This window comes from Myxine glutinosa, chromosome 1 (assembly GCF_964187855.1).
Source record: "Myxine glutinosa chromosome 1, kmMyxGlut1.1, whole genome shotgun sequence".
Taxonomy (NCBI): domain Eukaryota; kingdom Metazoa; phylum Chordata; class Myxini; order Myxiniformes; family Myxinidae; genus Myxine; species Myxine glutinosa.
Genome location: NC_136261.1, coordinates 147,777,969 through 147,802,733, shown reverse-complemented (window position 1 = coordinate 147,802,733; position 24,765 = coordinate 147,777,969). Strand labels below are relative to the sequence as shown.

At 42.4% G+C, this 24,765-nt stretch overlaps 2 protein-coding genes across 3 annotated transcripts in view; both read left to right on the top strand.

Annotated features, from left to right (window-relative positions):
* Window positions 1-10,635, top strand: part of LOC137429296 (sodium/glucose cotransporter 4) — a 90,397-nt gene extending 79,762 nt beyond the window's left edge. For both annotated transcript variants that reach the window (XM_068119262.2, XM_068119264.2), the window contains 3 exons: window positions 6,613-6,831; window positions 7,669-7,771; window positions 8,273-10,635. In XM_068119262.2, the coding sequence (XP_067975363.2) occupies window positions 6,613-6,831; window positions 7,669-7,771; window positions 8,273-8,463 (513 nt within the window). In that variant the 3' untranslated portion in view covers window positions 8,464-10,635. The remainder of the gene's footprint in view (window positions 1-6,612; window positions 6,832-7,668; window positions 7,772-8,272) is intronic.
* A 1,762-nt stretch (window positions 10,636-12,397) lies between these two features.
* TMEM41B (transmembrane protein 41B) overlaps window positions 12,398-24,765 on the top strand; it is a 28,790-nt gene continuing 16,422 nt past the window's right edge. The window contains exons 1-2 of the mRNA XM_068119227.2: window positions 12,398-12,671; window positions 14,655-14,737. Of these exons, the coding sequence (XP_067975328.2) occupies window positions 14,674-14,737 (64 nt within the window). The 5' untranslated portion in view covers window positions 12,398-12,671; window positions 14,655-14,673. The remainder of the gene's footprint in view (window positions 12,672-14,654; window positions 14,738-24,765) is intronic.

The following is a 24,765-nucleotide window of genomic DNA, read 5'->3' as shown; positions in this document are numbered from 1 at the left end:
TATACATTTATGGATCTTACAATTATTGAGCATCGACGTGTCATCAAATTATGTGCAAAGAAGGTGCCACTCAAAAATAATCTACATACACATGATAGTGATGTATGGCTTAGGTGCACTTTCATGTTCTCAACAAGTAGCCAAATTGGCAGCTTATTTTAAACATCGATACAAGTCCCTTGAAGATGACCCCAGATCAGGACAGTGGGCAGTTGTGACCTCACAAACTAGCCCAGGCTGTGGTATTAATCATGGAGGATCGTACAAATATCCATATAGATTAGTATTTCTCAAGACAACATTTTTACCACCATTCCACAACACTTGGACATGTCCAAGATCTCAACAAGATGGGGAACCAGAAGTCTCAGTACCTGGTGGACGTTGAAGTAATCGAAAGCAATGGCTGGCATCATGGCTGCGAGATTCTCAAACTGTTCAACCAGACTCAGCAAATTTTATCACCAGTTTGATAACTAGTGATGAAACATGGGTTCATTAGTGGTTCCTGAAGTCCAATTGTAATCTGAACAAAGAATTGCCACCACCTAAAAAAAATGTACACCCGACCCTCAGCCAGCACGAACATGACATTGGTTTTCTCAGATTATGAAAGGAATCCTGATTATTGATTTTGTGCCTCATAACAATGCAATAAAATGGGAATGTAATCATGCTCATGCATGGGGACATCAGTTGATGTGACACATGACAGGAAAGTAAGGTACAGTATGGAAAGATACCCGTGTCAAGAAAGGTGGGGCAAGATGTCCCACTCCCTGTATATATTATACAGGGTATTCCAAAAAAAAAACCAGGCCAACTTTGTTTGTTCATATATTTAGTACCACAAATGATACAACGATACCCTTTGGTTTATATGATACAGAAACTCATACCAGCATGGGGAATCTCAAAGCACGTCTATCTACATTAATGTTCTTGGCATTAAGAATTCCAGAATATCTTAAGAAAATAATATCCAGTTTAGCATTATGTGTTGGTATCAGGCACCAAATTCCCAGCTTGGGTTTAGCTTTATAATTAGCACTACCCTCATTACGTGGGAGTATTGAGATATGGGTTCTCAACCGATTTTTTGATATTCCTGACAGATTTTTTGATATTGCTAACAGATGTTCTTGATATTCCTTATATATATTTTGATGTTCCTAACAGATTTTTTGACATTCCTACCAGATTTTTTGATATTCCTACCAGATTTTTCGATATTCCTAACATTTAAAAAAATAATCCTAACAGATTTTTAAAATAATCCTAACAGATTTTTTGATATTCCTAACAGATTTTTTGATATTTCTACCAGATTTTTTGATATTCCTAAGATTTTTTTTGAAATTCCTAACAGATTTTTTGATATTCCTAACAGATATTTTGATATTCCTACCAGATTTTTTGATATTCCTAACAGATTTTTTGATATTCCTACCAGATTTTTTGATATTGTTAACATGTTCTTGATATTCCTTATATATTTTTTGATGTTCCTAACAGATTTTTTGATGTTCCTAACAGATTTTTTGATATTCCTAACAGATTTTTTGATATTCCTACCAGATTTTTTGATATTCCTACCAGATTTTTTGATATTCCTACCAGATTTTTCGATATTCCTAAGATTTAAAAAAATAATCCTAACAGATTTTAAAAATAATCCTAACAGATTTTTTGATATTCCTAACAGATTTTTTGATATTTCTACCAGATTTTTTGATATTCCTAAGATTTTTTTTGAAATTCCTAACAGATTTTTTGATATTCCTAACAGATATTTTGATATTCCTACCAGATTTTTTGATATTGTTAACATGTTCTTGATATTCCTTATATATTTTTTGATGTTCCTAACAGATTTTTTGATATTCCTAACAGATTTTTTGATATTCCTACCAGATTTTTTGATATTCCTAACAGATTTTTTGATATTCCTACCAGATTTTTTGATATTGTTAACATGTTCTTGATATTCCTTATATATTTTTTGATGTTCCTAACAGATTTTTTGATGTTCCTAACAGATTTTTTGATATTCCTAACAGATTTTTTGATATTCCTACCAGATTTTTTGATATTCCTACCAGATTTTTTGATATTCCTACCAGATTTTTCGATATTCCTAAGATTTAAAAAAATAATCCTAACAGATTTTAAAAATAATCCTAACAGATTTTTTGATATTCCTAACAGATTTTTTGATATTTCTACCAGATTTTTTGATATTCCTAAGATTTTTTTTGAAATTCCTAACAGATTTTTTGATATTCCTAACAGATATTTTGATATTCCTACCAGATTTTTTGATATTGTTAACATGTTCTTGATATTCCTTATATATTTTTTGATGTTCCTAACAGATTTTTTGATGTTCCTAACAGATTTTTTGATATTCCTAACAGATTTTTTGATATTCCTACCAGATTTTTTGATATTCCTACCAGATTTTTTGATATTCCTACCAGATTTTTTGATATTCCTACCAGATTTTTTGATATTCCTAACAGATTTTTTGATATTCCTACCAGATTTTTTGATATTTGATTATCCAGATTTTTTGATATTCCAGATTTTGATATTCCAGATATTCCAGATACCAGATTTTTTGATATTCCTACCAGATTTTTGATATTCCTAACAGATTTTTTTTGATATTCCTAACAGATTTTTTGATATTCCTAAGATTAAAAAAAAAAAATCCTAACAGATTTTTAAAATAATCCTCACAGATTTTTTGATATTCCTAACAGATTTTTTGATATTCCTACCAGATTTTTTGCTATTTCTACCAGATTTTTTGATATTCATACCAGATTTTTTGATATTCCTAACAGATTTTTTGATATTCCTACCAGATTTTTTGATATTTGATTATCCAGATTTTTTGATATTCCAGATTTTGATATTCCAGATATTCCAGATACCAGATTTTTTGATATTCCTACCAGATTTTTGATATTCCTAACAGATTTTTTTTGATATTCCTAACAGATTTTTTGATATTCCTAAGATTAAAAAAAAAAAATCCTAACAGATTTTTAAAATAATCCTCACAGATTTTTTGATATTCCTAACAGATTTTTTGATATTCCTACCAGATTTTTTGCTATTTCTACCAGATTTTTTGATATTCATACCAGATTTTTTGATATTCCTAACAGATTTTTTGATATTCCTACCAGATTTTTTGATATTTGATTATCCAGATTTTTTGATATTCCAGATTTTGATATTCCAGATATTCCAGATACCAGATTTTTTGATATTCCTACCAGATTTTTGATATTCCTAACAGATTTTTTTTGATATTCCTAACAGATTTTTTGATATTCCTAAGATTTAAAAAAAATAATCCTAACAGATTTTTAAAATAATCCTAACAGATTTTTTGATATTCCTAACAGATTTTTTAAAATAATCCGAACAGATTTTCTGATGTGCCCAACAGATTTTTTGATATTCCCAACAGATTTTTTTTGATGTTCCGAACAGATTTTTTTTGATATTCCCAAGGTTCCTTTTTATATTCCTAACAGATTTTTTTTGATATTCCAAACAGATTTTTTGATATTCCCAACAGATTTTTTTCGATGTTCCGAACAGATTTTTTTGATGTTCCCAACAGATTTTTTTTGATATTCCTAATAGATTTTTTTGATATTCCTAACAGATTTTTTTTATAATCCTAACAGATTTTCTGATGTGCCTAACAGATTTTTTGATATTCCTAACAGATTGTTTTGATATTCCTAACAGATTTTTTTTGATATTCCTCACAGATCTTTTGATATTCCTAACAGATTTTTTTATATTCCCAACAGATTTTTTTTCGATGTTCCAAACAGATTTTTTTTGATATTCCTAACAGATTTTTTGGATATTCCTAAAATATTTTTTGGATATTCCTAATAGATTTTGTGGATATTCCTAACAGATTCTTTGATATGCCTAACAGATATTTTTGGTATTCCTAACAGATTCTTTGATGTGCCTAACAGATGTTTTTGGTATTCCCAACAGATTTTTCTGATATGCCTAACAGATTTTTTTTTGATGTTCCTAACAGATTTTTCTGATGTGCCTTACAGATTTTTACGGTGTAGCCCATAGGGCAAAGCCATCTAGAACAGTGTTTGTCTGTCTGTATGTATGTATCTATGTATGTCCCCTCAAACGTACACCAATCAGAGCTGAGGATCAGGTCACATGGCAGGGGTGATGTGATGTCATTATGGCGGTACGACGGCTGCCTCCACACACCGCCATCCTATGCCGTTCAGGCCGGACATATCGTTGAACCTGTCATGTATCACAATCTGCATACTCTACCTTTACGTTTTTCATTCAGTGTGAAACACAAACAAACCGATTGTTAAAATGACCATCACATATTGAAAGAATAGGCGTTATGGGTTTTCCAATGACACAGTATGTATAGGCCTTAGGCTTCATGCCTCACCTTTAGGCCACTTCAGACAAATTAGTCCAGGTTTCTTAATACGGTATTATCGTTTTCGTAATAATAATAATATCGTTAACAATACAAATATACTAAATATAATTATAACACTGCAATCCCTTTGTCGTGACTGCAAAGTTACTGGATTGAAGTGGTGTATGGTTGGTTCATTGTTGACTCGAAACATTGAATAAACCAGTGTCTCAATGCAATCTCTTCACTTCCATGGTGAGAGACAGCTTAGAAACTTAGAGCACTTCAAAAAAATGAAATACTTACATTATTTGCTTATTGGTATTCCTACCCAGGTCATAGTCTAGTAGGAAGACTAGGTCCCCCTGCACCCCCCGGAGATATACTTCTAATCAGTGTTTCTAGATTGGAAAAAATGTGTAGAAAATGACTAGCTATGGCCCCAAGCTGAAAAAATGTCCCACATACCATTTTTATGCAAATTACTGCTGCAAATTTTATGCAAAATTATGCAAATTTTATGCAAATTTTTGATGAGGAGTAGAGTTGAGGGGTCTTTGAGGGCTTCATCGAGGTGCTCTCGGTTGCAAGACTGGGTCATTCTGAGAAGCACAGCAGGGTCAGAGATCATGATGTTCTCCTCCTCAGTGAATCTCTCCATCAACAGCCTCTCCATTGCCTCACACACTGTTTTGAGGCAAAAGAGGGACTTTGCGTAGGCCTTTCCACTGAGAACACCTTTGAGAGATCCACTTGTTACTAGTTGTGCCTCAAAGAGAATCTCTGCATATCCAGAACCACGCATCTTGTGTCCAGTGAGCATCCCGATGTAGTTCATGGATGTGTGGAAGGGTCCAATCGTTACTACATGACTAGCAAATTAATTTGGCCAGCGCCAGATGATGGGAAGGGCTTTCATGCAGACACCCAGATCAAATGTATTCAGGACCCATCTCTGACCCACCTCAGCAGTTGCTGCCTCGGAACGCTTCAGTAGCTCACGAACAACTGCGTTGTCTGTGATCGGTCTGTGCCTGGTGCCTGCATGGCATGGCAATGGCCTGCAGCCTGTGCCTGGGCTAGGGGGTTTCACCTCTGCAACTGGTTCTCCCCCACCCAGCAAATCAACAGTCGACTACTGCACGCCTATCCACCAACCGATCACAGACAACGCAGTTGTTCGTGAGCTACTGAAGCGTTCCGAGGCAGCAACTGCTGAGGTGGGTCAGAGATGGGTCCTGAATACATTTGATCTGGGTGTCTGCATGAAAGCCCTTCCCATCATCTGGCGCTGGCCAAATGAATTTGCTAGTCATGTAGTAACGATTGGACCCTTCCACACATCCATGAACTACATCGGGATGCTCACTGGACACAAGATGCGTGGTTCTGGATATGCAGAGATTCTCTTTGAGGCACAACTAGTAACAAGTGGATCTCTCAAAGGTGTTCTCAGTGGAAAGGCCTACGCAAAGTCCCTCTTTTGCCTCAAAACAGTGTGTGAGGCAATGGAGAGGCTGTTGATGGAGAGATTCACTGAGGAGGAGAACATCATGATCTCTGACCCTGCTGTGCTTCTCAGAATGACCCAGTCTTGCAACCGAGAGCACCTCGATGAAGCCCTCAAAGACCCCTCAACTCTACTCCTCATCAAAAATTTGCATAAAATTTGCATAATTTTGCATAAAATTTGCAGCAGTAATTTGCATAAAAATGGTATGTGGGACATTTTTTCAGCTTGGGGCCATAGCTAGTCATTTTCTACACATTTTTTCCAATCTAGAAACACTGATTAGAAGTATATCTCCGGGCGGTGCAGGGGGACCTAGTCTTCCTACTAGACTATACCATCCTCTTCAACTAAAGTATCAAACAAGCCCAGCTACACCGCTGTTAGACTTTCGGTCTTGTTTTTGATATTCCTAACAGACTTCTTGATATTCCTAACAGATCTTTTGATATTCCTAACAGATCTTTTGATACATTCCTAACAGATTTTTTTGACATTCCTGACAGATTTTTTGATATTCCTAACAGATTAATTTTGATATTCCGAACAGATTTTTTGGGGATATTCCTAACAGATTCCTGAAGCTGTTGTTACTAACTGTACATTGTATTACTAAAGCAGAAATTGCTGCATTCTGCCATGTGTGAGTGTGTAGGGAGCATTTTGGGGCCTTTTGGTTGGTCTGGTGGTCGGGTTGGTGCGACTGGCAGTCGAACTCTCTTTTTCCACACCAGTTTGTGGTGAACAAGACCTTCGTCCCCTCCTGCTACGCAATGTGCATTACCTACACTTTGCCATTTTTCTCTGCTTTCTGTCAGCTTGTGTCATGATCATTGGCAGCCTCATTTCTCCAAGCATGCATTCACCATCTCAGGTAAACCTGTGATTTAAAAAAAAAACGTTTTCAGTTGTTTCAGTTTTCACACCAATGAATTGCATGTAATATTGAAGGTGAACAAATTATAGGTTGTAGATATAGAACAAGCATGATTGAGGAGGAAGAATCAATCACCTTTTAAAGTCTAGTGGCATAATTGGAATAATTATTCTGTCTTTCCATTCCATTCATTCTGGTTGAGGTTGAACTTTAATCATTTATCCTAAATAGTATGTATCCTAAGAACATTATATATTCACAGTTATTGCTGATGATGTCATATAATAATTTAAAAAGATGCCCCTAAATTGAAAATTTTATGACATCATCAGTAAGAACAAAACAGTACAAAGAACAGTTAGTGCGGCTGAGCATGAATGCAATGGAATATGTTGAGATGGTTGAAAAATCACTTTGGAGGTGAAGATGGGGAAGAAAGGTAGGAAAAAGTGAAAAACAAAGTTAATGCAGTACTTTTCAAAAACAATATCATATTTAGCATTGCATACTGGTGTTTACTTAGCTTCTGCCATGTGTGGCATGGAGAAAATGTGATTTCAGGTGGTACTTTCTATTTATAGTTTGAAAAATAGCCACCAAGAAAGAAATGACAGTTCACACCTTTCTGCTGCAAAGCTAACACACCAGCATATTTGTTATACATAACTACCTTTTGCCAAAGCATACCAGGTTATTGATGTGTCATGAGAGTTTTATGACTTTCAGCCAGATGCTGTTCAAATTCCATTTTCTTGTTTCAAAATTTAACCGACTCTCACATTGCACTTTGTGTTGAAATTCTAACTACATTTCTTCATACTTCTCCACACCAAGCTTTGTGACCTCACTTGGTGGAACCAACCTCACCATGTGCTGCCAAATTCCTCTTTGAATGATACTCCTACCTCTCATTCTAAAGATGAAGCAAACATAACAGGTAAGGTTAACAAGAACACACAATATAGAACTGCTGTTTATAAGGACTAGAGATGGTCACCATGCGTTTTCTCTTCCACATCCGTGCTCCCCGGCACTATCCAGCTCTGTGCACCCAGACTTTTGCTATAAAAAGCCGCATTGGAAAAACACCACTATAAAGCTATCTTAACACGGATATACACCTCAACACACAACCCCTTGGCGGGGAAAAAAAATCTCATTTGGGGAGGGGGGCAAATGACGTCATTACAACCTCCATTGTGACCCTTAGTCCTCCTGTCAAGTTTGGATGAGATTAGAAAAGTAACGACTGAATGTACCGCAGTCATACAGACAGAGACACCAAATTGCGGATTTTAGCACGATGTTTGGGGGGAAAAAATCTGTAGGCTGTTCAAGTATACAAAACTACCATCAAAAGCGGTAAAGTTGGCAACTATGTGAAATGTTACAATTATCTTCTTCAAGACCCAAATCTGTGCTTTGCCTTCCTCAACAGGAGCATCTTGGGGGTCAAGTAGCAGAGAACCCAAAATGACCACAGAAGAGAGAAATTCATCCAACAAAGTGGGGAGCAATATAGAAAAGAAGGGTACAAGACAGAAACATCCAGACTGGGGCCTGTTCTGTCATATTCAGGCATTGATACTACTTACTTTTAACATTTTTTTATGGGGTTATTTTGCTTGATCTCCAACTTCCGTATTAGGATCATACACTTGTCCATAACAGTCTACTTGTGTTAAAGATTGGGATTGTGGAAACATAATTATATCTGAGAAACATATTCTGTTAAATTTCCAAATGATCAGAAGGAAACAAAGTATTAGCATGATTTCACCGAATCCTCCATATTTATTCTTACTATTTTAGCTCACCTGCTATTCTAGTTTTGTATTTTTAATTAATTTTCTGAAATTTGCAGAATTTGTTTTTCACTTGTAAGTTATGGGTTATGATGATTAAATAAAGGTGGAAAAAGTCTGATTTAATGCATTTTAATCCCAGGCCTATAAGGCAACAATAGGTGAAAATTTTGAAAGGGGCTGTAGACTTTCTATAGGCACTGTATATGGGTATGAGACAAGGAGAAAACAGACCACAAGCCATTGGTGACCATAGTTAGAAAACGCTTCATAGAGCATCACCCAGACTACAAATGTTGCTTCGTCTTCTTCGTTATTACTTGGAACTCAAGTCTGTGCCGGGAAAGCTACTATATATTCCTGACACTGTCTAGAGCTCCTACAGGGCACTGTGCCAACGGCCAGCGGTTTATTCAGACATGCAGATGAGGGTACATCAGTTGATATCCCAGTTGGCAGAAAGCCAATGCAGACTAGAAACCATATGTTCTGCAACCTCAGACAATATTGCTCTTCAGCTTTAAGCTAGATTTAATGTAAATAGATGGACATCCCACAAATCGAACTTGCCACCCATGATCAAGCTGTATTGGGAGACCAGACATTTACTGCACCTTGCCCATGGTCTGCTCTTTGCTGGGGACCGCATAAAAATCCATGAAGGCCATTTTGGACAGGAACAAGCAAAGCTTGAGCCTGTCGAGTCATCTTCTGACCCAGAATGAGCAATAACTTTGAGCAACTTGTAGCCAAATGTCCAGTGTGTGTAAAGTTCAGACCAGCTAACTGTAAAGGACTGCTCATGCCACAGGAAGTTCCACAAGGACCCTGGCAGAAGGTCGGAGCTGACCTCTTACAAATTGCAGGGAAACATTTCCTCGTAGTAGAAGATGATTTCTCAAAATACCCTGAGGTGCTTCAGGTCCCTGGACTCCCTGTGAAGCACATCTTTGATGCACTCAAGCCAATGTTCACCAGATACGGCATTCCTCAGGTGCTGATAGCTGACATGCCAATTGCAAGTGCAGAATTAAGCAGATTCACTCAACAATGGGGATATCATATTACGACATCAGGTCCCACATATGCCCAATCAAATGGACAGGCCAAATGTACAATACGAACTGTCAAACAAGGGCTTAGGCAGACTCTAGAATCTGGTGAGGATTTGGATTTGACTCTCCTGACAGACAGGAACACTCCCATAGCAGGACTACCCTACTCCCAAGCTTAGATATTGAGGAATCAAATGCTCCGAGACAGGCTACCTACCACAGAGCGACTCTTGCAACTGCATATCCCGGTAGATGCACATCAGCTATTGGTACAGCGTCAGCAGGTGGCGAAATTTTTTTACGACTGGAACTCCAAAGAGCTCCCACCACTTATTCCAGTGAAAGTGTCCGCATCGAGCGAGAAAAGGTCTGGGTGACAGCAGTTGTCACCACTAGGCACCATTCACCCTGTTCATGTCATGTGATGACGCAAGACGGCCAGGTTTACCGCCGCAACCACAAGTACCTCCAGAAGACCGTTGAGCCTCCTCTACCTATTCCCCCACCCCCAGTGGAAGACCAGTTGGCGAATCACTCCACACCAATACCTCAGTCACAAGATCCAGCTGAACAAACAACCTCAGCGTTGCAGCCTGAAGCAGTCTCTACACAAGTAGTCACACCATCACCTATTTGTCACTCTTCTTGTGCAAAGAGACTGCGCACGCATCTCAATGATGCTGTGTAAAGTTTGAGTCTCTTGTGAGTTTGAGTTACCGAGTTAGTTACTACTCACCTGGGGTCATTGGTTGCAAACTTACTTCCTGCGTTTTATTAGTTGTTTTAAGTAAATGGAGTTGGGGGGAGGGAGGTACTAGTTTTGGCCACTAATATGAGCTTTTGAACATTGAGAAGGAAGATGTTGTGAGTTGCTGTTGTTGTTGTTGTTGTTGATGAATATGATGATCGGTAGATGCAGAAATAAAACAGTTCATCTCGAACCTTTGTCTGGCTCATTCCATTATGGATTACTGTACATCCGATTAATTATTTGGAATAAGGGAATGAGAAACTTGAAAGGGCCGAAATGGGATACTAAACATGAATGGGTCAAAACGTTAGGCAGGATTTCTTTGGTGTACTTCAGACGTTAATGTGAAATGCACAAACCTTTGGTGTATAAACGTAGCCTCGATTGTTCCCAATATAATTTTTTTTAAATCTCGGGCGGTGCATTGGCACAGAACGCTGGCTTGATTACTCGATAAAACACCAACTCGGATTTATATTGTATTCTATGGCCCTGGGGAAGGGGACTCCTCCTCCTGATTCCCCATTTATTTATCTTCCTTCCCCTCTTGCTCACCCTGTAGCCACTTTATACAGTACAAACAAAATAAATTTGTTTGGGGAAGTTTGTATCCTGGAGAAGCAAATATACCGAGTATTCCAATCCACTAAGCTGAGTAAATATGGACACCCAGGCTTGGGCAAATCACAACCAAAGTGCTTTATTGCAAATGCACACGCTCCACCCCCTAGTGACGTCAATCCCCCAACATTCCAGTACACATCAGTTGGTACAAGAGGATCGAGTAAAACTGAAAGTAAAACTGAAAATCGAGTAAAAGTGAAAGCGAGAGCCTGTGGAGCATTTGTTGGAGAAACACGATAGCAATGTTACCATGGAGACCGCCATGTTGTTAAGCGGTAACGAGCACCCCGTTCCGTGGGAGTGCTTGCTTGAGCAATTTCAATCAGGCAAGCCGCTTGGCAAGCGATAACAAGCTGCTTGCTAACGGAACACATCTGAAAGTTATGAAAGTGAAGTTATAATTACAGTAGTTTGCAAAATTACTCGAGTAAAGAGATGCTAATTTTTCTTGGGAAGCGTAAAGCAAGGAAGCAGCACATATCGTTTTTCAAGACTTTGATATGACTCGGTCAGGGCTATAACGCCTCTAACCATTACAACCACCGAGTTTGGTAAAACGTGGAAGATATCACAAGGTAGGTGGAAATGTATTACCCTTCTATGTTGTATAATAATAATATGGAAGAGTTATATAATATGGAGGAGCTACCGGCCGGTGAGAATGCGTTTGCTGATGAGGCCACGCGGCCACCATATTGGCACTCCCACACGACCGAAAGACGAAACCCGGAAATCGTCTGTTCGACGTAAGCAACGTGGAGAAAAAAATCAGATAGTAGGTTTTTTAATAAACTGAGTTTTTATTGTATTTTATCGGGTTTTTTCATGTTGTGGTGAGTACCAAGAGTACCAAGATGGCGGCCAATGGCATAAGTTTTTTCAGCAAACCAGTGATCCAGTTATATAATTATTTAGATCGGTGCACTGATCACACTGACGCTCCGCCAATGAAAACAAATTTCCGATTTTGGCAACAATGGAAAGAATAAACAAATTAAAATATATGGAGAAAATACTAATACTTCTATTTACTCTGTTGCATTAATTTTAGAAGTTTTTTTATTTAGAATTTTACATTAATTTTAGAATTTTACTCCGCTTATTATAAAAGAATAAAAATGACAAAACGCAATTGGTGTACACGCGCACATTGTACCACTTTTCTACCTATACACCGCTTAAATAATAATTTGAGTTTTATTTTTGAATTACTGAAGCAGCGTTTTTTTTTCTCGCAAATAACTTCAGACCGGCTATGTGCTTTCGACACGGTAATCTGTATACTTCTACATTAAAGAGCCATTGCAAACTAATGCAGAGCAAACTGTATGTATGTGTGCATCGTTAAACTGTATGTGTGAAATGTTCGTGTGCATCATTAAACGTAAATAAAACGATTTTAGAATACTGTAGCAAAGGGAAAAGGGCGCATTTTAAATAGAATGTTGACACCCGACTATGTTGTTGAGGGTTATTTTTTTTTGAATTGACACACTCAGCTTCCTTTACACGTCATGATAATGAAGCATCCATCTGAAGACCCGGAAGTCGTCCGTTCGACGTTTGGAGCCGGCAAGGGTTGCATGGCCATGATAGGCTGAGGTAAAACAACAAGGGATTGCTTTATTATTGTTGTTATTTTCTAATGATAACTCTATTTTATTGACGAATGTTATTCAGAGCAGAATGGGCAATTAGTATGACAAAGAACTTCAATGCAGGAGGAGGCCATTAGGCATTACGGCATTAGGCCAACCCACACTTCATCTAAATAACGATCTGACTCCATTTCACCATATATATATATATTATATATATTCCAGGTGAATATATATATATATACACACACACACACACACACCGTATATGTGGCAATGCATTAACGTTCTATGTTGTGTCGGCCTTGGACTTGGAGCCTCCACCTTTATCAAGGGGAGTGATAACCTTTTCTGGCGATAAATGAGATATGGATGTGAAGTTTCCTTGCACAATCGTGGAAAGAGGTGGGTTGGTGAGGGGCGGGGAGTTAACGGGGGTAGAAAAGGTCTTGGTTTTGGATGTAGGGTGACCTGAGATGGTGAAGAGCTGTCTTGAATAACTGGAGGGCAGAATGAGATTGAAGAGGATGTGGAAGTTGGTTCCACAGGTGGGGGGAAAAAAAAGAGGAACAAATGAGAGGAGGTGAGTAGTGAGCCTGCATTTCAGAAGGGAGTTGTTGGTGGATCGCGTGTGCCCTGCAGAAACCCGTGTGTGACAAAGCATGAAAAAGCAGAGGGTGCAAGACCAGAAAGCATACGCTAGAAGCCAGAGACCACCGACCTGTCTGCGATGTGAAAGTGATAGACTCCGTTTAGTCGTTGGGAGATTCCAATAACCCTAAAGGCCTTGGTTTCCATGGCATCCAGCTCAGTAAGATGTGAGGCTGGGTCACCTGTCAAGGGGGGGCTGGAAAGGAGGCACTACTCCATCAACTGCAGATGAAGGCCTCGTAGTTGGATAGTCGTTCAGGTGTGCCAAGGAAGGCCTTTGCATGATGACTGACACCCATGAGCTTTTGGCTTTCGATGCCAACTTATTAATGTGGCTTGCCCAGGTAAAATCATGGCTGATAATGAGGCGAAAAAGCTTAAATGACTGAACTTTTTCAAGAGTGGTGGTGGTGCGTGTGCAGCCACTCGGCTGCTGGTTGCATCATTTTCCTGTGGCCACGTCTGCCGCTGATGCAATGCCTCTCTATAATCAGTTATCTGGTTCTCATTTTGCCGACCTCGGAAGGATGACAGGCTGAGTCAACCCCACCTGGCGTTAATTCAATGGGATTCAAACTCAGGACCATAGGATCCCAAGCCCACTGCCCTAACCATTAGGACAACACCAGGTATATTTTCAAGAGTAGATTGTTAAGAAAGTAGATGGGAAGGGTTACCATACTGTCCTTTCTGAGAGAGATAACGAGAGTATGGGATTTTTTGGGATGGAAAGACATATTCCAAGTGTTTGACCAGCTTGTGATTGTGATAGGGATGGGCCAGGCATCAGCCTGGGGCATGGCCAGACGGAGACCCCTGGAGTACCGTCGGAAAGTGGATGCGGCGATGCGCTGCTCCGGCACATGCTCCCATACCTGACCTGACTGAAGGATGAGGGATGTCACAGCAGAGTCATTAGCAAATAGATAAAGAGGATTTTCCAGAGAGTCAGAAAGATCATTGATGAAGATCAGGAATAAGACTAGGCCCAGAACACTGCCTTGGGGTGCTCCGGCCTTGAGGTGGAGAGGAGGTGAAAGGATTCCGTTGAGAGCCACATGTTGGCTGCGGGAATAAAGGAAGCCAATAAGCCGTGTGTAGATTTGACCTTGGATGCCATAAGCAGAGAGTTTGGAGAGCAAGGCGGAAAGTCCTTGTTTCAATCCTTATTTTATTATCAGAAGATCTTTGTTTCGCCACATTTCGATCCAGACCCATTCGTTTTCGTGAAATAGTTATTGTTTCCATCGGTTGATCGGTTTTCAACATTGCGTTGTCTTGTTTAAATTGACACAACAGAACTGTAAAATGTTTTGTTTCTCATTCTTTCTTCAAGGGCACATCTAGGACAAAGCATGCGTTTCTTTCTCACGTCGCCGAGTCAGGTTCAGAACTCTGCAGCAAATGGTCAACCGAAGGGTAAGTTTGGTGATTTTAGCCTTTATTTATTTATTTCTTCAAAACTGCCAATGCCAAAGGCCATTCTTTAATTATTAAAAACAAGTGTATCGAACGGTGCTCGTGTTTGCTGAAGCGAGAGCTTTTAAAAGCCGGTTATTTTACACATTGAGGACTTGAAAATTTGCTTCAATAGAATCCTCGTGCTGATGATTTTATCGTTAAGTTACGATAGTGTTTTGATAACTTTCTACAACCGAGTTAATTATTTTGTGACGCTTTGAGACTTTGTTTTATCCTGCGGGCGGCACGCACCGCCGCACTCCCACCACCTCGTTGCAGGACATCCCAGCTGCCCAGTTGGTTGGCCGCACCTGTAGTTAAAGATTCTGACCTTGCAGGAGATGGAAATGTGTGCAATGTTGTGTGTAAGATGTTTATGTGAATGCTTCACTCGGTCACGTGCACCTTTGGTCTGAAGGGCAAGAGTCCAAAAAATCGGTTATTGCGATTTGGGCTCAGATGCAGGTGACATGACCTGGAGCAGGTGACGTACACTGGGTGGCGTGCTCAATAGATTGGCTTTACATGTAAGGAATGCTACAATTTGTCATTTGTTTTTTTTATTTTAAAACCTCTATGCTTTGAGATAGGCCTGTATGTTTACCTCTGCCATCAAAGGTGGACGGAGGGTATGTTTTCACCCCTGTCTGTCTGTTTATCCGTTTGTGAACAAAATATCTCAAAAAGTTGTGGACGGATTCGGACGAAATTTGGCAGAGATGTAGCGTATGTGACCAGGACGAAATGATTAGATTTTGGTGAAGATCCGGATTCGGATCCGGCTACTAGAATCTTTGAAGTGATTCTTCACTATTGGGAGAGGGAGGGACAAAAACGATACATAGCAGGATATCCCAAAAAGTTATGGACGGATTCGGACGAAATTTGGCAGAGATGTAGCGTATGTGACAAGGACGAAATGATTAGATTTTGGTGAAGATCCGGATTCGGATCCGGCTACTAGAATCTTTGAAGTGATTCTTCACTATTGGGAGAGGGAGGGACAAAAACGATACATAGCAGGATATCCCAAAAAGTTATGGACGGATTCGGACGAAACTTGGTGGACCGGTTGGGTGTCTGACAAGGACGATTCGATTAGATTTTGTTTAAGATCTGGATCCAGATCCACCTGGTAATTTTTTTAAAAGTGATTCTTCACCATTGAGTGATATGGCCAACCAGGTGGAGGTTTGCTCTCAACTGAGTGGTGTTCTAGTTTGGTTTGTGCCGTCTTCTTTCCCCGCCCCAGGGACACCAGAGAAGATCTCAAGGCGGCAGGAGATTGAACTTTAGGGACTGTTTTGTAAATATGAGATTGGAGTGTGTGAAACCATGTGGGTATAGGGACCGTAAGTTTAGTTAGGTAAGACGGAGTCGAGACATCCTCGTCTTTCACATCCTCTTCTGATCTATTGGATAAGATAATTAGACAATAAATGTTATTGTTAATAATAATAATAACAAATCTTTATTGTCCCATATTCCGGGAAATTATTCTTTGGTGACACCGTAAGTTGACCATCATTAAAACATAAACACAAAGGGAATAAGAAAACAATATAAAAAGATATAAAATATAAAATAAATATAAAATATAAAATATGGAAGATTGACTAAACAGCAAAATGTCTAGGAATTTGAATTTACCATTTGAATTGCACATGGTAAAAGCCTGGTGTTGGCTTCGCGGTTAGGGTGCCGGCTTGGGATCCTAGGATCCTGGGTTCGAATCCCGGTCGATCGCTGAATTAACGCCAGTGGGGTTGACTCAGCCTGTCATCCTTCCGAGGTCGGCAAATTGAGTACCAGCTTGCTGGGATGAATGATCCCGGTGTGTACCCAGATTCAGCATAGGTACACCGTATCCCTGCGCATCGTAAGAGCGTGACCAAGGGTTGGCGTCAGGAAGGGCATCCGGCCATAAAAACATTGCCTCAAACAGGGAACCATGATTGTCATGGGGCCCGCAAGGCTAACCCCCGCTCTAGTGGGGAAAATGGCCTTAAAACGATCATTCATTCATATATTATTCAATTGCACATGGTACAAATGACCTTTTGAAAATGTTCTTCTTCATCCTCCTTACACGAAAGCGTCTCCCTGATGGCAGTTTTTCAAAAAGTCCCTTCAAGAAATGACTTTCATCGGTACACACCTGCACCGCCTTCCTTTTCAATGCTCGCAAGTATAGAGACTCCAGACTGGTTGAAGGCCCACCCACTTTAAATGCCAGTGTAATGACCTTTCTCAATCGTGACTTATTCCGCACATTAAGATAACCAAACACAACAACAACAGGCATTTTAAGGCCATTTTCCCTGCAAGAGCGGGGGTTAGCCTTGCACATTAAGATAACCGTACCAGGAAATCAAATTAAACAAGAAAACACTGATCAGCAAGGAATGTGTCAACATCCGCATCACGCGTGAGCTAACATCAAATGAATTCAACTTCCTGAGAAGATACATTCTTTGCACTGATTTCTTGTACACAGCATCAGTATTTCCATCAAAAGTTAGCTTGTTATCAATGAAGGTGCCCAGGTATTTAAATTTGTTAACAATTTCTACCTTATCACCATTTATGGTTACAGGCTCATGATTGTGACCTTTCCGAAAGTCCAAAATCATCTCTTTTGTTTTGCACACATTCAGAGTAAGGCAAAAGTCCCCACACCACTTATTAAATGTGTCAATCTCATCGAGGTAAAGATACAAAGGATGATTGATCAGAAAGACAGCCAACAATGGCGGTATCGTCTGCATCTATCTATCTATAATTCCAGTAATCTCTGTACGTTTGTACGTTTGTACGTTTGTCTGTCTGTGACCGCTGTTTCTCGACAACCACGGGTCCGATATACTTTTAACTTGCCAGGTATATTGCTGGGGACCCGAGGATGTGCCTTTTCAAGGTTTCATATTAATCGGACAATTACTTACCGAGCTATGTCCAAAAAACGATTCAACCAATCAGAGAGCAGCGAACGATCGCGTGTGCCGAACGTGGCGGACACACTCTGCCTCGGATGGCACATTTGAGAGCGTATTCATTTATTTCACGTTTGCAAACTATGTTGGCGTTAAACTATGTTTTAATAAAGTTTTAAAACTAATAAAAACGAATTTGCGATTCATTCGCTTTCCTGCGCGTTTGTGCACGCGATGGCGATTGCTTTACCAAACTCCGGAAGCCGTTCGCTTTGGACCAAACCATTGCATGTAAATAGAGGGGGGGGTTCTGTGGTCGTTGCGAATGGACCAAACCATTCATGTAAATAGAGGGGGGGGATTGTCACTGTACTCGCAAGCCGTTCGCCGTTCGCTTTGGCGTTGCGAATGAACCAAACCATTTCATGTAAATAGAGGGGGGGGGATATAATTTTAGATAGATATATAGTACGGGCATATATATAGTACGGGCATGCCCTAGTATATATAAAGCAGTAAAGTATGTTTGTTTGTTTGTCCTCTTATAACTCGAGAACTACTCATCGCAGAGAAAAACAAAGGCATATTCGGAATCAGTACGTCTCAGAGCAACTACAGCACACCTTAAATTTTTAAAAACTTCGGGTTTTAAAATTAGCGCAGAAGCGCTAGCAGAAGAGGGAGGGAATCGAAGGGAGGGAGCGCAGCGCTCCCTCTAGCGCTTCGCAGCACCAGCGCTTCTGTTAGCGTAATTAGCGTATTTCAGAACGTTAATTTTTCAACTTCATTATTCGGAATCAGTACGTCCCAGAGAAACTTCGTAATGTTAATTTTTCAACTTCATCCGATTGACATGGGACCAACGGCATGTGACAGAGAGTGAAACATACATGCTACATTTATTTGACGACAATGAGTTCCGACTTCCGGGTTCGTGCCGCCAACCCTGTTAGGCGCCTCTTGCAGCACACAGGGAATTACCAGTAAACTGGTACTCAATTTGCCGACCTCGGTAGGATGACAGGCTGAGTCAACCCCCCTGGTGTTAAGGGGGAGGAGGAGGGGAGGGGGAAGAGGAGGGGGGGAGGGGGAAGGGGGGGAGAGGGAGGGGGGGAGGGGGAAAGGGGGGGAAGGGGGGAGGTGAAGGGGGAGGGGAGGGGGGGAGGGGCCCTTCTTCCCCCGGGCACCCCCACACCCTCCCCTCCCCCCTTCCCCTCCCCCCTCCCCCCCCTTCCCCCTCCCCCCTCCCCCCCTTCCCCCTCCCCCCTCCCCCCCTTCCCCCTCCCCCCTGTTCCCCTCCCCTCCCCCCTGTTCCCCTCCCCTCCCCCCTGTTCCCCTCCCCTCCTCTTCCCCCTCCCCTCCTCTTCCCCCTCCCCTCCACCTCCCCTCCCTTCCCCCTCCCCCTCCCCCCACCCCCTCCCACCTCCCCCCCGTTCCCCTCCCCTCCTCTTCCCCCTCCCCTCCTCCTCCCCCGCCCGGCAATGCCGGGTACTTCTGCTAGTACTTAATAATAATAATAATAATTCATTTATTTTGTATAGCGCTTTTCATGAAGCCCAAAGGCGCTTTGACAGAGTGCAAAACATAATGCATAACAAAACATGAAAACAACAATTGCAAAAAGACAAGAATCAATAGGGAAATATTTAAAGCAAAAGGAGGGAGAAGGAGAAGTGATAGTCAGGGGTTAGATGCTGTGGGTTGAATGTTGAATGCAGTGCTGAACAGGTGGGTCTTGAGTGATGTTTTGAATGTGGTGAGTGAGGAGGAGTCTCTGATGGTGTGAGGTAGTGAGTTCCAGAGGGTGGGAGCAGCGATGGAGAAGGCCCTGTCCCCCCAGGATATGAATTTGGTCCGGATGGGGGGGGTCAGGAGGTTGGTACCAGCAGAGCGGAGGTTGCGGGTGGGAGTGTGTCTGGAGAGGAGGTCAGTCAGGTAGGATGGGGCCAGGTTATGGAGGGCTTTGTAGGTCAAGAGGAGGATTTTGTACTGGATTCTCTGGGAGATGGGGAGCCAGTGAAGCTTGTAAAGGACGGGGGTGATGTGGTCACGGGTCCGGGAATGGGTGAGTAGACGGGCAGCGGAGTTCTGAATGTATTGGAGTTGATTGGTGATTGTTGAGAGTGAACCATAGAGGAGGCTATTGCAGTAGTCCAGACGGGAGGTGATGAAGGCGTGGATGAGGGTTTCTGCAGCCGTGGAGGAGAGGGATGAGCGGAGACGGGCGATGTTTTTCAGGTGAAAGAAGGCTGTCTTTGTGATCTGTTTAGTGTATTTGTCGAAGGAGAGGGTTTGGTCAAAGATGACGCCAAGATTCCGGATGAGAGGGGAGGTGGATACTGGGATACCGTCGATGTTGAGGGCAAAGTTATGGGTGGATTTTGTGAGCGTTTTTGGGCCAATGATGATTATTTCAGATTTATCACAGTTAAGTTTGAGGAAGTTGATTTGAAGCCAGGATTTTATTTCAGAGATGCAGTTTGTCAGGGCAGAGTGGGTGTCGGTGGGGACGGACTTGGTGGAGATGAAAAGCTGGATGTCATCGGCAAAGCAGTGGAATTGGAGACCATGACGGCGGATTAAGTGACCGAGGGGGGACAGGTAAAGGATGAAGAGGAGGGGGCCAAGAACTGAACCTTGGGGGACACCTTGGGGGAGGGGAGCAGTGGGGGATTTGCAGTTATTGATGGAGATGAACTGGCGTCTGTCAGAGAGGTATGACTTGATCCAAGAGAGGGCAGTGCCGGTAACGTTAAAGGTGGATTCAAGTCGGGTGAGGAGGATGGTGTGATCGATGGTGTCAAAGGCAGCGCTGAGGTCGAGGAGGACGAGAATGTTGAGGTTGCCAGCGTCAGAGGAGAGGAGAAGGTCGTTGGTGATTTTGAGGAGAGCAGTTTCAGTACTGTGGTTGGAGCGGAATCCGGATTGGAATGTTTCATACAGGTTATTGGCAGAGAGGTGATGTTTGAGTTGAGTGGCTACAGCGCGTTCCAAAACTTTCGACAGAAAGGGTAGGTTGGAGATGGGTCTGAAGTTGTTTAGGGTGTCAGGGTTTAGACCAGGTTTTTTTAGAATGGGGGTAACAGCAGCAATTTTGAGGGATGGTGGGACGATGCCTGTAGACAGGGAGGAGTTTATTGTTGCAATGATAAGTGGAGAGAGAGCAGGGAGGGAGGCCTTGACAAAGCTGGAGGGGATGGGGTCAAGAGTGCAGGTGGCAGTTTTCATTCCTATGAGGAGTTCAGAGAGGTCAGTAGGGGAGACCGGGGAGAATTGAGACAGGGGAAGGCAGGATAAGGGGGGGCAGGTGGTTGGAGGGGGAGCGGGTGCGGTGGTGGTCAAGCTGTTGTAGATGTTGTCAATTTTGCGTTGGAAGAAAGAAAGGAAGGAGATGCAGTTGTCTACTGTGAATGACTGGGTGGTGGTGTCCAGGGGGCGGAGGAGTTTGTTTATTGTCGAGAAGAGTGCTTTTGGGTTTCCGGAGCCAGAGTGGATAATTTGAGAGTAGTAGGCTTTTGCGGGCGTGGGAGAGGGCATCTTTGTAGTGTTGTAGGTGGTCCTTGTAGGCTTGGGAGTGAACTGTGAGACCTGTTTTATTGCGGAGTCTTTCAAGTTGGCGAGCACGCGTTTTCATCAGGCGGAGTTCAGGGGTAAACCAGGGAGCAGAATGGGTGAAAGAAACTGTTTTGGTTTTTACAGGCGCAAGCTGGTCAAGGCAGGAGGAGAGAGTGTGGTTGTAGTAGTCAGTGAGGTAGGAAGGGGTGTGGAGGTCAACGAAGGGAGAAGTGGACATTTTTTCAGAGAGGGTGGATGAGAATGAGGTAGGTGAAAGAGCGTTTAGCTTACGGAAGTTGATAGTGCGATAATGTCTTGGTGTTGGGGTGGGGATGTTGATGGTCATAGTGATGGCTAAGTGGTCAGAGAGGGTGAGGTCGGAGCCAGAGAGGTGGTGCAAAATTAATCCAGTGGAGCAGACAAGGTCCAAAATGTGACCACGGATATGCGTAGGAAAGTTGACATGTTGAGTGAGGTTAAAGCAGGTGAGTAAATCAGTGAAGTCAGTGGTTATTGTGGAGTCAGTGGAGTCCATGTGGATATTGAAATCACCAAGGAGGAGGATTGAGGGGGAGAGGGAACATAGCTGGGTCAGAAAGTAGGAGAAGTCAGACAGGAATAATGGGTGTGGTTTGGGAGGGCGGTAGACGACAGCCATGACTGACTGCGTGTGACCAGAGAGTTTAAAAGCCAGGTGTTCAAAGGATGACGATGAGGCGATGGGGATGAGGCTGGTCCTGATGTCTTGATGGTGGATAACGGCAATTCCACCACCTCGGCCCTCCGAGCGTGGTTTATTGACGTAGGAATATCCATTGGGTGTGGTGAGGTTGAGCGTGTAGTAGTCCAGTGGTTGTTGCCAGGTTTCGGTGAGACAGAGAAAGTCCAGTTTGTTATCCAGGATGTAGTCGTTGAGGATGAGGCATTTGTTGTTGAGGGACCGGGTGTTGAACAGGGTGAGCTTGATGTTGTTTTGAACAGCGGGGATGAATTCAGGTGATTTAGCCAGGGTTCGCAGGCAGGAGGCGCGATTTTGTGCGTTGCCGTGACCAGGTGCGCTGGGACGAAGAGTGAGAGTGCGCTGAGCCGACCAGAGGACGTGGATGGAGTGACCTGATTGTACATATACAAACTTACGACCGGAGCCACGGTGAATGTACCTGGGTCGTCGTCGGAGTCCATTTGATTTGATGGCAGAGATGCATGATGGGGTGGAGCGGGTATTGAGCAGAAGGAGCCTTGCGGCGGAGTACCGCCGAGCCATGTCAGGCAGGAGCGGAGAGACGAGACGGGGCCAAGGTTGAGGAGGTGAAACAATGGTCCCAACGCACGGGAGCAGGCCCAAGGAAACGAAGGAGACGAAGGAGCCAGGTAGGTGAAGCCAGGAGCAGAGTCGGGATCAAGCAGAGGGCAGACAGGAGCAAAGAGACGATCACGAGGCCAAGGTTGATCACGGCAAAGCGGGAAATGCAGCGGCAATCAACCGCCGCCGCTACAAATCAAGATCACGGCGGGAAAACCGCCGCCACACCGCTGCGAAGGACACAACCCACGAGAGCGTGCCCGAGGAAACAGCAAGCAGGCGAAGGAGCCGGGCAGGCGAAGCAGGGAGCAGAGCCGGGACTATGCGGAGGGCAGACTCAATGGCCAAAAAATCCGCACGACCACCAAAAAAGCAAGCCACAGACAGTGGCCCGGTCGAAGAAGCGGCGAGCATGTGACGCCTGCGTCCTCTTCAGACCGGACCGGAAGCGGAGGTTAATCAAGTTACAAACTTCTTTAAGAGCCACACATCCATTGGTGTACAAACTGAACAGTAGAGGTGACAATACACAGGCTTGTGGAGCACCAACATTCAATATTGATAACTTTGATAAGCTACCATTCACCCTCAAGGTGACCTTGGCAGGAGCCTAAGCTGTGTTTTGGTTCAATAGGTTTTCCCTGAAAGGGGATTTGAATTAGTTAAGGGGATTATCTAATCCAACAACTACTGGTGCCTTCAGAGGTTGATGAAGGTGGACCGCAGAACCGCTGACTATCGGGACAATTGGTGTATTAATCAGTCAGGGGAAAAGTTCTGTAAGATTGTTTGTTTGATCTGTGCGGGGATTGTCAGCTATTTTGCAAAAGTTCCAACACACCTCTGTGTAACAAATGATCCCAGTTCAGGTTGCTTCGTTGGTGCTCACTGCTCAGACGTCACACCTTTTACATTTCAAAAAGTTAGCGAGTAAGCCTTTGTACAGTCATGTGAAAAAGTAAGTACACCCCATGTAAAGTTTTGACTTTTTCAACATATTTCAACATACAGCTATTTGATCTTCATTTCAACAATATTGACAGATAAAGGTGATATAATATAACAAATATCATGAAACACTTACATTTTGTAGTCCATTGTATAATTTAATTAAACATATATGCAAATTTCGCATGTGGAAAAAGTAAGTACACCCTTGGCTCTAATAAGTCGTATTGCCCGCTTTGGCAGAAACAACCTCAAGTAGGTGTTTCTTATAACTGTCTACCAGTCTCTGGCATCGACTGGGATAAATTTTTGCCCACTCCTCCTTCCAGAATTATTTCAGCTGTTCGATGTTTGAGGGGTTTCTTGCATGCACAGCTCGTTTCAAATCCCCCCACAACATCTCAATGGGATTTAGATCCGGGCTTTGACTTGGCCATTCCAGAACCCTCCATTTCTTTCTTTTCAGCCATTCCTTGGTGGATTTACTGGTATGTTTAGGGTCATTGTCATGTTGCAAGGTCCACCTTCGGTTGAGCTTCAACTTGCCGACAGATGGCCTCGCATTATCCTCAAGCACCCTCTGGTACAATGAAGAATTCATAGTGGATTCTATGATGGTGAGCTGCCCAGGCCCTGGACAATGCAGCAGTTGCAGACAATGCAGCAAAGCTGCCCCAAACCATAATATTTCCACCACCATGCTTTACAGTTGGTATCAGGTTCTTGTGGTCAAATGCTGTCTTTGGTTTTCGCCAAACATGTCTTCTGGTACTGTGGCCAAATAGCTCTACCTTTGACTCATCTGTCCAGAGCACATTGTTCCAGAAGTGCTGGTCTTTGCATAGGTGTTCATTGGCAAACTTTAGTCTTGCCCTGATGTTCTTTCTGGACAGCAAAGGTTTCCTCCTGGCACACCTCCCATGTAGATCAAATTTGTGCAGCCTCTTTCTAATTGTACACTCGTGCCCTTTGACATCAACAGTAGCAAGAGCTACCTGTAGGTCCTGTGATGACATTCTGGGGTTCTTAGAGACTTCTTTCAGCATCTTGCGGTCTGCTCTCGGGCTGAACTTGCTGGGGCAGTCTGGCCTGAACAAGTTGGCAGTTGTTTGGAATCTTCTCCACTTGTAGATGATCTTCCGGACAGTCGAACGATTGATTTCAAATTGTTTGGAGATCTTTTTGAATCCCTTCCCAGACTCGTAGGCATCTATAACCTTGTATCTGAAGGCCTCAGAGAGCTCTTT